Source organism: Sebastes fasciatus, chromosome 16 (genome assembly GCF_043250625.1).
Source record: "Sebastes fasciatus isolate fSebFas1 chromosome 16, fSebFas1.pri, whole genome shotgun sequence".
NCBI classification, from domain to species: domain Eukaryota; kingdom Metazoa; phylum Chordata; class Actinopteri; order Perciformes; family Sebastidae; genus Sebastes; species Sebastes fasciatus.
In genome coordinates this window covers 8,852,642-8,868,588 of record NC_133810.1, presented here as the reverse complement: position 1 = coordinate 8,868,588, position 15,947 = coordinate 8,852,642, and the positions used below count along the sequence as shown (strand labels likewise).

General features: G+C 39.6%; 1 protein-coding gene across 4 annotated transcripts in view; it reads left to right on the top strand.

Moving 5' to 3' along the window:
- fstl4 (follistatin-like 4) overlaps positions 1–15,947 on the top strand; it is a 339,103-nt gene that overhangs the window by 298,724 nt on the left and 24,432 nt on the right. For all 4 annotated transcript variants that reach the window (XM_074610970.1, XM_074610969.1, XM_074610971.1 and 1 more), the window contains 3 exons: positions 5,578–5,744; positions 10,414–10,534; positions 14,923–15,084. In XM_074610970.1, coding sequence (XP_074467071.1) covers positions 5,578–5,744; positions 10,414–10,534; positions 14,923–15,084 — 450 coding nt within the window. The remainder of the gene's footprint in view (positions 1–5,577; positions 5,745–10,413; positions 10,535–14,922; positions 15,085–15,947) is intronic.

Here is a 15,947-nt window from a genome sequence, read left to right as displayed (position 1 = left end):
CAAAAGCTGGCATTAGATGCTTGGTCAGATTATTATTCTTATTTATTTATTCAATGATCAGATTTATCACGATTTGTATCATAACTTTGCAAATTTTAGTCAGTAAAAAAAATACCGCAAAAAGTTACAAGCATGAAAGTGCACATCTGACTTTATATGCCTACAACCTAAATAAACTAGTAAAACCTAAAGTTATCTGGCTTTCCCCCTATGCTTTTTAAGAATTTGAGCCTTTAAGGTTCTAATTTGATATCCAGAGCATTAATATAGCAGCAAACAATTATTTGCAATGTAAACATATAGAGGAGTAATATCTACCTGAGCAGAGAATGAAGTCTCTCTCCCTCTGTGTGTGTTGTAATCCGAGTATCTCCGCGTTTTGTTGACATCGCTGGGCCGGCCACTCGTGCCTTTTAGTGCGTGTCCGTGCATGAGTGTCCCCAAATTGGATAGCTCACGGCCGCTGCTCTGCACTGTTACAGCTGATAACGCCATCAGGAACATCGGCGTTGCAGCGTAGCACCCACCCTCCGGTTCTCCCTCAGGTAAACACTGTTTCCTCTATCAGCACTTTCGCCGTTGTTTGCACTGTTAATGCTGTTAGCACCGTTAGCTTCGAGCCACTGGGTCACCGTCTGTCACGTTGAGAGCCGATGCGAGGCGATAGAAATGCTCCCAATCTCATATTGAGCTCTTTTAAACTAGACCGTTGGGTTTCCAAACCAGTTAGTGATACCATAACATAGGATGAACTCTAAGACCCCCCTATCAGCTGATGAATTAGATCTGAAGTCGTATTATATTGTTATCCGATCTTGCAGAAGAGGAACAGTGTTGCCTCCTTTTAAAGGGTGTTGAATGTTCGGCTCTCTCTGTGAACATAAAACTAAAGTTACAATGTGTGACTATCTTTATCTTCCACTTCTCTGCTAGCTTTAACACTTATTCGAATATCAACACTAGAGACCGACCTGCACTCAACTGATGGCTGTTTTTAATGATAGGTAACATTTAAGATGTCCTTAAGCGACATAGACCTAGAAAAGTTTAATCAACACATTTTCTAACTAATATTAAACACCTCTTTTTCATCAAATAATGAGAACAGATCAGAACATTTTTCTCCCATTTCTTGGTCTCCTAAGCTCAGTGGGTTGAGTTTAGATGGCATCAGGATTCATTTCCCTTCTCTTCCATCTTTCACAAAGGTAGATGCGTTGTTGTTTTTTTCTATGGCCTTTCTGCCAGATGTTAAAAGTGAGGACTAATACATCAGCAGAGAGTTTAAAAGTTTAGATTCACCTCATATGAAGGGTTGGCAGACTGTTGCTGGAAATATTCAAACGCAGCTGCTCATTTTGAATAAATGGAACAGGGTTACAGCCCTGTGAGCTGAAGGTTATCTCTTCACCACTGTCAGTGTAGTAAAATTAAGGTATGTATTCCAAAACCAGATAAACAAAGTGCTATCTGAAACTCTCAATATTTCAAACCATACGTGAGTCATCCCTCAAAAACACAACTATTTGGAAGGGCCGCTCAATTATGGCAAAAATCCTAATCACGATTATTTTGGTTGATATTGAGATCACGAATATTTAACACGATTACTCATTGGCTTTGGAAACATCATGCATTTAGTTAGAAAGACAATTTTATAGCCTTCATTTCAAAGTTAAATGCACCAATCTAGTGCTAGGGTAGATCTATGAAGAACTTTGTGCTATTGCAAACAATTTTGTGCTCTAGTATACAATTTAATCATAGGCACATAAGAATGGCTGTATAGATATGAATGGTGAAGACACTGGGAAAAAGGTCACATCCACAAAGCATGGTAAACAAGACAGGGTCTGTGTTTCAAGACGGTTCAGGTGGGTTGCTGACATCACCACGCTGAGGACAGTCTGCCCCGGTTAACAGTCACTCTGGGAGCAGGGAGCTCCGTCTGTCCCCGCAGGAAGAGAAGACATATCGAGCACTAAGTGGCGTGGTCCGGGCGAAGGGGTGCTGTAAAACGCCACCTTCACCTCAGGCCTTTCCAAACCGAACTAGAGTCGGTCGCTGGCTCGCAAATGCCCGGGGAGGGCAACGAGCGGCCGTCCCTGACCCACCAAGCGGGGTGAAAGCACAGCACTTTGAAGGAAATGGGTGTGCTGGATTTATAACACGAGACAAAACGAGAGCGTCATTGTGAAACGGAATGCGTCACAATATCCATTTTATCTTGTTTTCATAATAGTTGGAAGCCAAAATCGTAACTGAAACCCAATTAATTGCACAGCCCTACTATTAGGTACACAGAAGTCTATATAGTCTATTTATAGTGACCTATTTTCTCTTTTTTAGTAGCAGTTATTTGACTTAGAATCGACTTGAAATTAAATTAAAAACCTCTGGTTGCTTTTTTTGCATGTCAAATCAATATCTCGAGATTGACGTCTCAACTTCATTGTGGCAACACTACTTGCTGTAGCTGTTAAAAGCATCCCCATCCTTCACAGTATCCAGTGTTTTATCTGCCAAAGTTCATTAATTATAGTTTGCTTTTCTGCTCTGACTGAACTTTGAAGAGACAGTCCTCGCCAGCAAACTTTTATTGCAATATACCTATTTTTATACCTTGAAAAGAATCAATATTACAGCATACTAGATGTCCAATTGAACAGTCGGCTGCTGCAGAAAGAAACCACATGTCGTACTTCCCTGCACTGTATTCAATTTAATGAGAGATGTAGTCTTGTTGAAATGCACAGTACCACCCTGGAACCACCCCTCCAAGCCATGTCAGATCAATGCACTTCATCCCTCATCTGTCCACATGGCACTCAAAGCCTGTTCTGCCACCCAAATCACCGCTCTGCTGAATTATAACTTTGTTGGACCTGGCAGTGTACTGTACCCAAGGCATTCTGAAATATCACTGACAGACCGAGCTGTCAACTCGGCTACATCTATCACCTGGAGAGCTATGTGAGACGGACAGCTAATAGCCAGGGGTCTTCTACAACAGCGTTTGTCAAAGTCTGGATCTGGACAGGAAGTTCCCCACAAACATTTCACAGTCTGTTAGCCATCTACTTGAAGTCTGTTTGGACAATGAAATATGGTTCCATGTGGGTGTTGAGATGAAGCTTTGTGATACTGGCCTTATCACTGTCGTTCAGTCGTCAACTGTAAGTCTTAAAGGCCAGTAATTACATATTTTTGTTCATATAGATTTGTGTGCCATTATAGGTTAGATTTCATGGATGCTTTTGGTAGATTCATGTAAACTATATCGGAAATACATCAACATGTCAGTGCAGTTTATTCTGAAACAACTCTGCAGCTTCATTTGTGATCTGAGAGCAGCTCCGTGTTGGACGGATGCCATGCTTGGCACTGCTTTGCTAATTATGGGAGCTGAAAGAAATAAACAACCCCTGCTGTGGAAGGACAGTTTGACAGTAACAAGATGATTGGTTAACATAGTTTGTGGCAAAATAAGATTAGTTTACAGTAAATGAATAGCAGGAACACTCAAATCAGCTGATTGAGTTAAACGCTTAGGAAATGTGGTATGCATATCATTAAGCTCTATTTCTTTACAACATCTGAAATCGCATCAGTAAAACGACGCCATCACAATGACCACATGTGACCTGCTCCATCATAAAGAAGAGTCAGCTTTATGGTAAATACCAACATTATCTTTCTACGCCAAATATTGAGATCTGCTCTTCCAAAGTTTGACTTTCATCAAACATTATTTTTGATAAAAAGGGCATTAAAGATAATAATTCATATTCAGGCATTTTTTCACATGGATTGAAACACATTTATTAGGACTCAAGTCAAAATGAACAAAACATTTTTTGGTCAAAAATGACAACCAACATTTCATAATGTAGCCTACACATACCTTCATGCATGCATGTGCACATTGATGACGCACAAACACTACTACACTAGAAGCCTATGTAGAAAAGAATCCAAACTGTATGGAATACAATTGATAAAATATTGAAAAATATACAGTACATATGATATAATATATAGTATATAATGTGTATTTAAATATAATAATAATTCAAATGTAATAATATGAAGAATATTTAATGAAAATATTTTTTTTAAATGGAGCTACGTGCACATATTTCATGCAGATGTTCTATTTTTAAGGAGAAGCTAATTTTATGTTGACTTAAATGATTCAATTTCTTTCGAAAGCCGTAATTATTAGTACATACAACATGATATTTATAAAGTAAATAGTGGAATGTTATTGATTCAACATAAATAGACATGGTTTATATAATTTTGTATGTTTTCTCAGGGAATTGCTCACCAACTTGAACAAGTTAATTAGTCTGAATTAGTGTGTTTGCTCATGTTTTTTTTCTCTCTTTGTGCTGAATGTATTAGCATTTACTTAGTAAAACAGCATTTGTATTATCTATGACAGATTTAAATACCCCCGCTCTTCTCCGTACGTATACCGTTTGTTGTCGTTGCTGTAATTAGATCCTTAACGGTTTATCTTTTAAGAATGTCAGTACTGGAAAGTCATGCAGTAAGGGCAGTTAGTAGTATCAGTCCGGTAAATGCCCTGTGTGACATTTGTTCAGTGCGGATGGCTCCATTTAGATTTCTATCAGGCGTCTGTGTCTCTTTATTTATCGAGCCAAGTATATCCTCTCCCCAGTCAATATTGACCCAAGGTCACACACTGACATGTGTCATGTCATGTGCCGACGTGCCTGAACTCCACATTCACACAAATATCTCACTGTCATCGGCATATTTATGATCCTCTCCCAATGGTATACACATTTGTTTTTACAAAATTATAACAAAAAGCATATTTTGACAGAATAGCAGCCGTGGATTTTTAAGAGGTTGATTGAAAATGTGTACAGTGTTTTGGGGAAAATCCATATTTTCTTACACCCCTATTGTAATGCAATGCAAGGTCATGAGATAGATTTAATAGTGAGAATAAAAGGCACTCACTGTATATATTGCAAAGCCCACTTTGCTGCAAAGACACTGATTGATGTCTAGTTAAAACATCGGGCTCAATGTAAATTTAAACTGACAATATGTTCATTCGATGACAAAGTTTCCAGACTGTAAATGTGACTGTAGATTTCGTGCCTGGCCACACAGCTTGGCGACAGTCTCTATTTATGGCGCCAAGGGGGACCATTGAAGAATAATTCTTAATTTGCCGTAAAGGTGAATTGAATTGGATGGCCATTTCAATGAACATAAATTTCCCTTAATGAGAAGAATGATATTTGGCTAGCTCTGTGTCCTCTGACACGTGGTCTTTTTTCATACTGGATATCCTTCACTCCCGGACAGCTGTTTATCCTCCTTGGTCCACTAGTAATGAGATGGATAGTTACAGCTTGGCTACAGTTCCACTACATCAGCACCCTCGTTCTGATTTGTGATTTTCTCTGCTTCCTTTTTTTTCTCCTCCCTTTCTCCGTCTCATTTTTCTAAATCATTTCTTCTTACCATCTTCTGTTATGTGCCTCTCTGTCATCCATTCTCTAATCGCTTCCTTTCATACTCTCATCCTAACAGAGGTTGTCCAGCTGAGTCTGGCGGAGGACCAGTGGATCAGCGTCTCCACGGTAACAGTGGGACTTAGTGCCGTCCTTACCTGTGCCATCCAGGGGACGCTGCGTCCGCCAATCATCTGGAAGAGGAACGGCATCATACTAAACTTCTTGGACCTGGAGGATATCAACGTGAGTGCTTGTTGTTGTTTTCTTCATCATGGTTGATGCTGCAGTTCAGACCTATTTAATTACTTTTTTAGAAGGGCCATATTTGAAAAACACTGAAATGCCAAGGACCCGAACATTTACATTTCCTATGTCTGATCTGCAAAGCGAGGAATTTAAATGTGACGTGGAAACCATAAATTCAAGACATGAGGAAGGAAGTGTGGCAAGAAAATAGTAACAGGTGGAAAACAAAGAAGGACATGAAACAAAAAGACAGCTTTTACTCCCCATCTCTCTCCAGTAAACAGTAGAATAGCAGCTTGCTCAGTGCTTAATGAACTGTGTGGCCATGCTCCTGTTCAGGCACATCTGCACAGGTGACAGCACAGCGCTGGCCTTGCTTTACCCACCACCGGATCACAATGCACTAATTGCATGTTAATGAGCGGCCTTGTTGGTCTGCTGCAGCGATGAGCTGATAAACAATGTCAAGTGTTAAGGTGGAGACTGGAGGAGAGGCGATGGCAACGGAGGTCCCTCAGGGCCTCGACCGTGCATAATGAATTTCTACAGAGCGCAGTGATCTGAGTGGAGGAGGGAGAGAGAGAGGAGCCCCGACTGTGTTCGACTTTCTTTTCAGTCAAATCAAAGATGAAGCAAAACATCCCGAAATTAATGACAGAGATAACCTCAGTACTTTGTTGTGTACTCTGGCTGCCAATGCCAGAAAGATGAGAGAAAAAACATATTTAAAGGGATATGTCAAGTTTTTGTGGCAAGTTGGTCAATTTAGCCAGTTTGAAAAGCTTTCTCCTGCACAAAATATATTGTATTTTAATAATAAAAATGATAATAATTAATTCAATAATTGAATAATAATAAACTTCCTGGCTAAATAAAAGATAAATAGGCAATCAACTAAGGAAAATGGAGACATCCAAATAAATTATACAAAGTCCGTAAAGGGCCGTGTTAATGTACATGCTATTAATAATTAGGGCTGCACAATTAATAAAAATTGTATCATAATCGCAATAGGCCTTGTGCAATTTTTGAGCTGCAGGATGCACAATATTTGTTAAAGGTGAAATGTGTGTCAAAACGCAATTTTAAATTCAATATTGTGGTGCTGCAGAGATGTTCTGGCCGACATATCATATTTGTTTGGTACAGATCACAAAAAAAATCACACCATAATCATTTTAATATAATTTTCAGTGAAAATGACAATAATGATGTAATAAATTATCATTCCCTCTTATATCGCAAATCATAATACAATTGCAATATCAGTCAAAATAATGACAATTACATATTGTTTTCTATATTTTTCAGCCGTATTAATGATTTGTCATTACCATAATGTTATTTGTGTTAATATGAAGCACTGGATCTATAGCGCATGAGTGGTTTTAATATCTATATACAACTTGACAGATAGTAGTTTACCAGTTAGCAAATATTATACATTACTCCTTCAAAAGGACGTTTGACAGCACTCCAATAAACTCATGTTATATTACACTACACTACTACGATGAATCTATGAAACCTCATCTGTTAGAAAAATGTCAGCCAAACAAGAGGAAGAAGAGGGTGACAGAAAGAAATAATGACAAAAAACAGTGGCCGAGAAAATAATGACGGACTTCTTCTTGTTAAGCTTTTTTTCACGACATTTTCTACAAGTCGATTCTGAACAATGCAGGTCAAAGAGGCGCTGGGGTGAGAGGAGGGAGGGGATCTCACTCCCCTGTCAAAGACCTTTCAGCCCACCATTTTCCTCTGTTGAACTGTGTTGAATGGAAACAGCTTTGTTTAGAGAAGATTCATTTGACAGTGATGGAAATCTTTCTGATCTCTGGCATCTAACCCCTAAACCTGTGAGCCGAGCCTCCATTACAATCAGTCTCATTTGTCCGCTCTCTCTTAGTCTCTCTCTGGTCTTTGTTCTCCGTCTGTCTCTCTCTGCCCACCTTCCTCTCCTCTCAATTGTTTTTCATTGCGTTGTTTCTGTCTCTCTGTTTTTTTTTACTCTCAATCAAAACTGGGTATTTTACATTTTGAGTAGAGTTGTGTTCTCCAGAAAGTAACTGCACTTTCTTTATCGGAGGGTTCAGACCTGTTCCTTCACGTTTGATTGCATGAGCGCAAAAAGACACAGGCTCTACTACAAACAGACAAAGCAGTAATATAATCTGCCATAGCGGTTTATACTGTAGCTTCTGCCGTCTTGAGTGAGATTGGAAACCGATTCTTCAGAAATAAAATGAATAATGTATATTTCTTTTATTAAAAACACTTACTACACAGCTACTTTTCTTCGCGTGTGCGTCACTACCGCTTGGTAAACATCAAATGAATGTGGCTCTTGTTTATTGCTTCCGCATTATTCTATCTATTATGAAAAAGCAGTGATGATTACTAGTGGAGAACAGGTCAAAGGAGACATAGTGCTGCGTCTGAAATGAAAAACTTCAATGAGTGACTTGGATTCTATTAATTTGAATGTAGCCACTGGCCATCATCGTGGATAATTCTACTGCTCTTTCCATTATAAAAGCATATAATTTAGCCTGAATGAAAAATAAAAACCTGCCATCTTCTCTTAAGAGGTTTGTCCTATAGATAATCACTACATTTCATGAACTACTATTTCCATTATGTAAAAAGCTGTGCGGACTAAAATCTCCCATTCCCATTCATGTCTTCCTAGTCACTAATGACAACCAGACTCACTACAGCTTCAGTGCTCAGAGTGAAAGATAACCTGGATGTATTAGTCAAATACGACAAACTCATCTAATTAATTTTTGCCTTTTTGATACTACGCTGTACCCAAATCTGTATTTTCCAAGTCGATTCTGGGTAGCCAAATCAATAATGTGAAACAAAAACGGTCTGCCAAAGTCCGACATCAGAACTGTGCCCATTGCAACGGTCTGCTATAAAGAAACAGCAGACCGCAGAACGATGTGATTGACCAATCAAAAAAGAGTATTCAACAAGGCTGTGTAATAAAGGATTATAAGATATACTGTATTATTCATGACCTCTGCCCAGTTATTAATCACATGATTGTCCATAGATAATTGTGATTAATTGCAAATTAATTGCACATTTGTATCTGTTCAAAATGTACCTTAAAGGGAGATTTGTCAAGTATTTAATACTCTTATCAACATGGGAGTGGACTAATATTCTTACTTTATACAAATGTAGGTATATATTTATTATTGGAAATTAATTAACAACACAAAACAATGACAAATATTGTCCAGAAACCCTCACAGGTACTGCATCTAGCATAAAAAATATGTTCAAATCATATGGTGGCAAACTGCAGCCCAACAGGCAACAACAGCTGTCAGTGTGTCAGTGTGCTGACTTGACTACAGTATGACTTGCCCCAAAACTGCATGTGATTATCATAAAGTGGGCATGTCTGTAAAGGGGAGACTCGTGGGTACCCATAGATATCTTGAGGTCAGAGGTCAAGGGGCCCTTTGGAAATAGCCATGCCTGTTTTTCCTAACTTTTTTAGCCTAACTTTGGAGCCTTCTTCACGACAAGCTAGTATGACATGGCTGGACTCAATGGATTCCTTAGGTTTGAGCCCTCTACAAACAAAATTTCGCAAATTACATTAATGCATTAAAGAAATTAGTGGCGCTAAGAACGAATTTGTGTTTGACAGCCCTAGTTTGAAGTTAGTTTAGTTCGCAAAAAAGTCCGATGATTCATCTCCCATTATGAGGTCAGAATCGGGGGCACCTCGATTGATGATTCAAATAATCACGCGTGGAGACAGCCCTACTGGATACCCCTTTTCTCACAAGAACCACAACTGAGAGTTTTTAAACTAACGTAAATTTGGCATAACCTGCCAGATGTATTAAAGTCGTACTTTTTAGCCCAAACGGCCCATTCAGTTTTAATTGTCCTCGCCGGTCTAGTTCTATCTCTCACCTTAATTGTAAATTCTGAACTTAAAAAGCTGCCTAAACTCCCCCGTCTATCTTACAAGAAAGTCTTTCTGTCACACTGCGACCCCTCTCTGTCAGGCCACATTAATTTCTCGAGCCCTCAGAACGAAAGCAGCCGTTTGTGGTTTCCGTGTCACGACAGAGCTGCATCAGGACATCTGCTCTGCCACTTGGTGGGACAGCAAACTATTTAATGCCTTAATCCGCCCTAAGCTGTGGCTGAAACCCCCTGGTGACTGGCGAATGCTGCACCAACAACAACCAGCTCCATTCATCAAGCTAATGGGCTTTATATTTTTAACCCTTGCCATTTATCAGGCTGAGGCAGCGTGATGAGGGGAGAGAGGAGGATCAAATTCCCCAACGCCTGCTTCAGCTCAACAGGGAAACCATTGATTCATGGTCTCTCTTCCTGTTCACATCACTCTTTTTCTCTCTTGTCTTTTCCCATCACTCCCTGCTGTTGTGCGCCTCCTCTCCCTGCTCTCTCCAAGCATCCTCATGTATTCTATCAAGCTACCTTCATTTCTCCCTCACTCCCTGTGGCTCCTTCCTGCACCCCATTCTTCACCACTACTCCCTCTCCTCTACACCTCCTGTTCTTCCTCTTCTCCTCTCTCCTCATGCTCCTCCTCCCTCTCTCCGTCACACACTTCTCTTTCTTTACTTAATTTTCCGCTCCCATTTCTTTTCTTGTATTACAGGACTTTGGGGACGATGGCTCCCTGTACATCACCAAGGTGACAACCATCCACATGGGGAACTACAGTTGCCATGCCTACGGCTATGAAGACCTCTATCAGACACATGTGCTGCAGGTGAATGGTCAGTAGTGGCTCATTTCTTACTTACAGTGTTGGACAAAATGCTTTAGTTTTGTTTGTGCTACTTTGGTTCCCCACAGAGTTTTCTTATTGCCTTCACTGCTTACAGTGAAGAACACTTGAAGAACAGTCTCAGAGGCAATTAAGGCAACATGCAGTTGATTGAAATGTCTGGAAACAAAGGATACTATAGATACCATTGAGTGCAGCATTGTCATATGTGGTTCCCAAACTTTTCCGTTCTTCCACAACCTTTTCAAGCACCCCTCATTGTGCCCCATCCATACATAAAACACAAAAATGAGCAAAAATACAGTCTCTATGGTGGATTCTTGACACGTAAATTCACACAAGACACGGTAATCCTGCAACTGGCAATGTTTAGGCTTGGTTTCTGTCTTTTATCAGTAGATTTGGTCAATTGGGCCTTCATATTAATATCACTTGGAGATCACTTGGCAAAAGCTGACATTTATGCGCATGTCATGTTAGTTATTGAGACAGTAAATATACTAAAGATCAGCCTGACATATATTCGTAATCCTATTTGTGTATTTGTTTTCCTTCTAGAGCCAAATATCTGTAATTTCTATTTTGTCAAGTTAACTGAGCTACTCCACAATCTTTCCACATATCCTGTGGTTAGTGCAGAAGTAGACCTTGGGGTATATGTACACCTGGTTGGGAACCACTGGTCATATGAGAACAAATAGTAAGTTAAAGCTAGGGTTGGTAATCTTTAGAAAGTAGTAAGAATATGCTAGATTTTAAAAATTATCCAACAGAAAATATCGCCCAGTGTTGCCAAACTCTTTTCCAATGAAAGTAGCTAGCAGCAAAAGTCCCTAAATCTAGCAAGTAGGTCGCCAAGTCGGCAACGCTGAGTGTCCGTTGCTTCAGGCCTTCCTCCAAAGCCACTCCCCCACAATTATCATTATGAACGTAAACAACGAACATGGCTATTGGTAGTACTTACAGCTGTCAAGGTAGCAGCTTGTGGAAGATTTTGATTGCTGTTCGGATGTAAAGAGAATTTCAACAAATAGAACAAAACATGTTTTTGAAGAAGTTTACCAACCCTAGCTTTAAGTAACTAAACTTTCTTTACATAGCACATTTTTCACGGTAGTTAAAAAGTGCTTAACAGCAGGGAGTAAAAGAGAAGGGAAAAAACAAGACAGACAAAAGAACAAATAAGAAAAGGTCATAACATCAATTAAACAGAGAAGAGTTTGAATTTGGCTTCTCTGAACTTTCTGTTTCAAAGTCAAAGAGCAGCAGCAGCAAATGAACAATCTCAATCGATCAAACAGGCTTCTCTACCACTGCAGATGTTCAGCTCTCAAATGTTAACCGTGACACATTTCACTATTTGTTACCTTTAATGCAGTGAAATGACTCACTGGGGCTGTCAAATGAGCTGCAGTTATAATGCATTGTATGAACATTTACAGAGAAAGCGAACAAACAAAATGCTAAGATTAATAATAGATGCAATACTGTCTTGTTTTTCCAGGATTTGCAAGACCTAAAGCAGTGTAGTGTTCAACGTTGAAGTTTTTTTTTCACTTACCGTGAAAAATGGCCATTATATTTTCCCAGAGCTTAGGTGATGGCTCTAAATGTTGTGTTTTGTCTAGCCAATACTCAAAAAACTCAAAGTTTACTATCATATATGACAAAGAAAACATCAAATCCTCACATTTGAAAAGATCGAACCAGCAAAAGTTTGAAACTTTTATCAAAGCGATTAGTTTCCCTACAGATAAAAAGTATCTATAAAGCTGTGTTGTTCAAACACGCGGCTCACAGGATCTCAACCGTCAAAGCAAAGTGACTCTTTTGAAATGAAAAACAAACAATAACATTGCATACGTGAGGCTGAAAACTAATTGTGTGTGCATGTAGCACATTCACTTGGAGAAAAGCTACTTAAGATAAAACACATCTGAAAAGTACACTCACACTGATTTTGGCAGGCTAAACTTATTAAAGCACTGTCTTGCTCATATTAATCATCTGAATAAGGGTCTTCCTCTCCTCTACCTTTAGATTTGAGAGTTATTGCTATGCATCTCTCCAAGGAAAACCAGGGAAGAAGAATTTTAAAAGCCCCCCTACCTGTAATATAACAAATCAGCTTCTCTAATTTCTGTGCTTTTGTCTCAGGGTGGCAAAGGAGGAGGAAAATGTACTCAATTAAATCTCTTTATAGAGAGAGAGTAGGTGTGATTCTTTTGTTTTTAGTTTTGTTTCCTTTGAGATGCTAATTGAAAAGAAATGCAGCTGAATTTAAGACCTTGAACTGAAGAGGCAGAGTGGGGGGTTGATGGGAAGGGAGTCATGGAGACAGACTCGGGTCCTGAAGGGCGAGCTATCAGGAGAGGGCAATTACCCAATGTTTGTGTGGGGGATTCAAGGTATTTCAAGCGAGATAGGATGAGGTGAGATAAGGTGGAATGGAAGGGAGCCAAGTGCCACATTAAACTAAGTGGGCGGTTTTGCATTGTGTTGTATTAAAGAGATAACACACACGCCTCTGTTTTTAGTGTGATGAGAGGAGTGACGCTGCAGTGCCCGTAGTCGCAGTCACGTGCTCTGTTTATGGTATCATATAGGGATGCACAGTATGGATTTATTTCAGCCGATGAATCTCATGGCCAATAAAGATAGAATAATTATATATTTTTTTATTTTAATAAGAAGTTCATAACCTGTAATTTATGCACATCTGAGGGTAGGAAAAGGCTACGATGTAGGGAGGAAAGATGGATGATTTAATATGCCATAGTTTGGACCTAACCAAATCTAACTCACATCACTATTTTTAGCACAGCAAAAATAAATGTTAATTTATTTTTTCTAGTAAAGTACATCAACAAAATCGTATTGCAAATTGCAATTGTGTTGTCTTCCCCTGAAAGTGTGAAAAACATCCACACCGGCGACGACATGTTTGGCTTTGTAGTCAGCGTCGTAGACTGCATATAAGACGTGGACGTAGTCAGCGAGACGTCACCCATTGGTTTGTAGACTGCTATTTTGAAGCCTGGAGTTTGGTATTTTGGCTGTTATGAAACCACCTGAAACCTTTAGAGGGGAAATGTGCCACAACTGCTGCTTGTAAGGGTCCACAAGTCAAACAGGTTGGAAAGCACTCATTTAATCTTTAACAATACATTATATTCTATAAGCTTATCAAAATTTTAATGAAAACCTTTATCTGGAAAGTGATCCATAACCATAGTGGTATGTACTAGAGTAAAAAACTGTAATAAATCCATGTGGAATGTAGAGGAGTAGAAGTATGAAGTAGGCAACGTATCCTCATACAACAGTTCATATATCTTACGAAAAGTTATTCCTCATTTTTTGTGCATTTTCCTCCGAATGTCCAGCAACACGTGTCAATTTCTACTTGTTACATGCATGCAGTCTTTTCAAAATAAACTTCCATCTTCACAGGAAACAACTGGTTCTGGTTAAAATAACTATGCTTGAAATACTTGGTTAGGTTTAGGCACTAAAACCATTTATGTAGGTTTAGGAGAAGGTCGTGGTTTGTTTTAAAATAGCCAAGAAAGTGGCGCTACTTAGGTACAAATAAATCAACTTCTAGTTTTACATACGAGCAGCGGTCTTATGTGCGAAAGCCCGGCGTTTTATGGTCCACCCATCCATCCCAACCTTCTCCCTACGCAGCGTTTGTCGCTCTTTATACTTTTCTGGTTCACAATTACGTGGATTACATATGAATTGATTTTGTGGGATATATACAAATTACAGTGCATTACTTTTCGTGGGTATAGATATGAACGGTGTATGAGAAGAGCATAGTACCATATTCACTTGAGTAAATACACTTAGTTACATTCCACGCCTAATAATACTTAAAAATATATAATAAACTTGGAAATAATAATGAGGTGAAAGAGAAACTGAAGGAAAAACATAAATAAGTAAGTAGCAAGCAACAGATAGAACATTAATATTGCATAAGGGTTAAGGGGGAAGGTTGAATGTCAAAAGGTGCCCAGCATCAAACCCAGAAAACAACATCTTACCTGTTCCTGTAAACTATTACCTCATATTTCATTTCCCCCCTCGATTCCTCCACATTCATTTGTGGTCTTCTCCCCGGAGGAGGTGGTAAGTGGTAGATACGTCCAACATCTATTTCATGCAGGACTCGAGCTGTAATAAAGCAGCCCTGGAGCTCTTGGATTCTTGTTATGTGTGAATATATTCCATGCTGGGGTGAGACAAATTCCTCTCTGCCCACTGCGTGTGTGGGTGTTTGTGCTGTATTCCCTCAGGAGTTCCCATGAAACTGTGTGTAATTAGGTTTTCACTCGCCCCTCTCCTGGTTGTTTGTGTTTGTGCGTCCAGTCCCTCCAGTGATCCTGGTCTATCCAGAGACGCAGGCCCAGGAGCCCGGCGTATCTGCCAGCCTCCACTGCCACGCCGACGGCATCCCAAATCCCAAACTCCTCTGGCTGAAGAACGGCATGGACCTGCTGCCCAGATCCTCCAAACAGCTCTCCCTCATAGGTGAGCAGTTTTTGATTGTTTCGGGAAGTGCTGTCAGCATATTATGTGTTTTAGCAGATACTGTATGTCACATCTCGTTGGTGCAGTGTTTTTGAATTGCACAGCGTTGCGTACCAACAGCACTGCAGCATGCCAAACACTGCAGGAAACCAAGACGGTGCACGTGGAGCTTGAAAATCAAGCTGGTGTCCTGTCAAGCTAACTCCTTTTTTATTGAAAACTCAGCTGTAATATTTTTGTTCTGCAATCCATATCAAGGTGATGAAACCAAGATTGCAGTCACTCCTCTTCAACTGTCTTTGATTTGCTCCCTTGACAAAATAAACATACGTGTTCTTTAGAAGTGAATGCAGAGGGAAAATAAAATTAAATATACGGTGTGTGTGTGTGTGTGTGAGGAGATGGCAGCTACTTATCCAGGCTATAAGAGTGTTTCTAAAGACACACTCTCAATATAAGAGAGAAGGAGCAGAGTGGAGCATGACTTTTCTTTTTACGGCCTAGTTCTCATTAAGGGAGAGTTTATTGGCTGTGTGTGGGTCATTACCTGTGGTAATAGCCTGTTATCAACCCTCAGACGCTCAAACCTGGGAGGATCTGCAAGGTTCGCCGACACATAAACACCGCAGTGGCTACGTTTTCAGATTTGCCAACTGATGTGGGCAACGGCGAGGGGCAGGAGTCCTACTCATAGTGATTATATGCGCTGTTTTCATTAAAAACATTTAGTTAAGTGAAAAGAATAGAGTGGAAAAGTACATTAAGTAGTTTCCATTTCCATTTTTGTCTAGCCATGCGTAAAAAAAAAAGAGATCAGAAGAGCCGAGTTTCGCTATTATTTCCACATTTCCGAATATAATGTC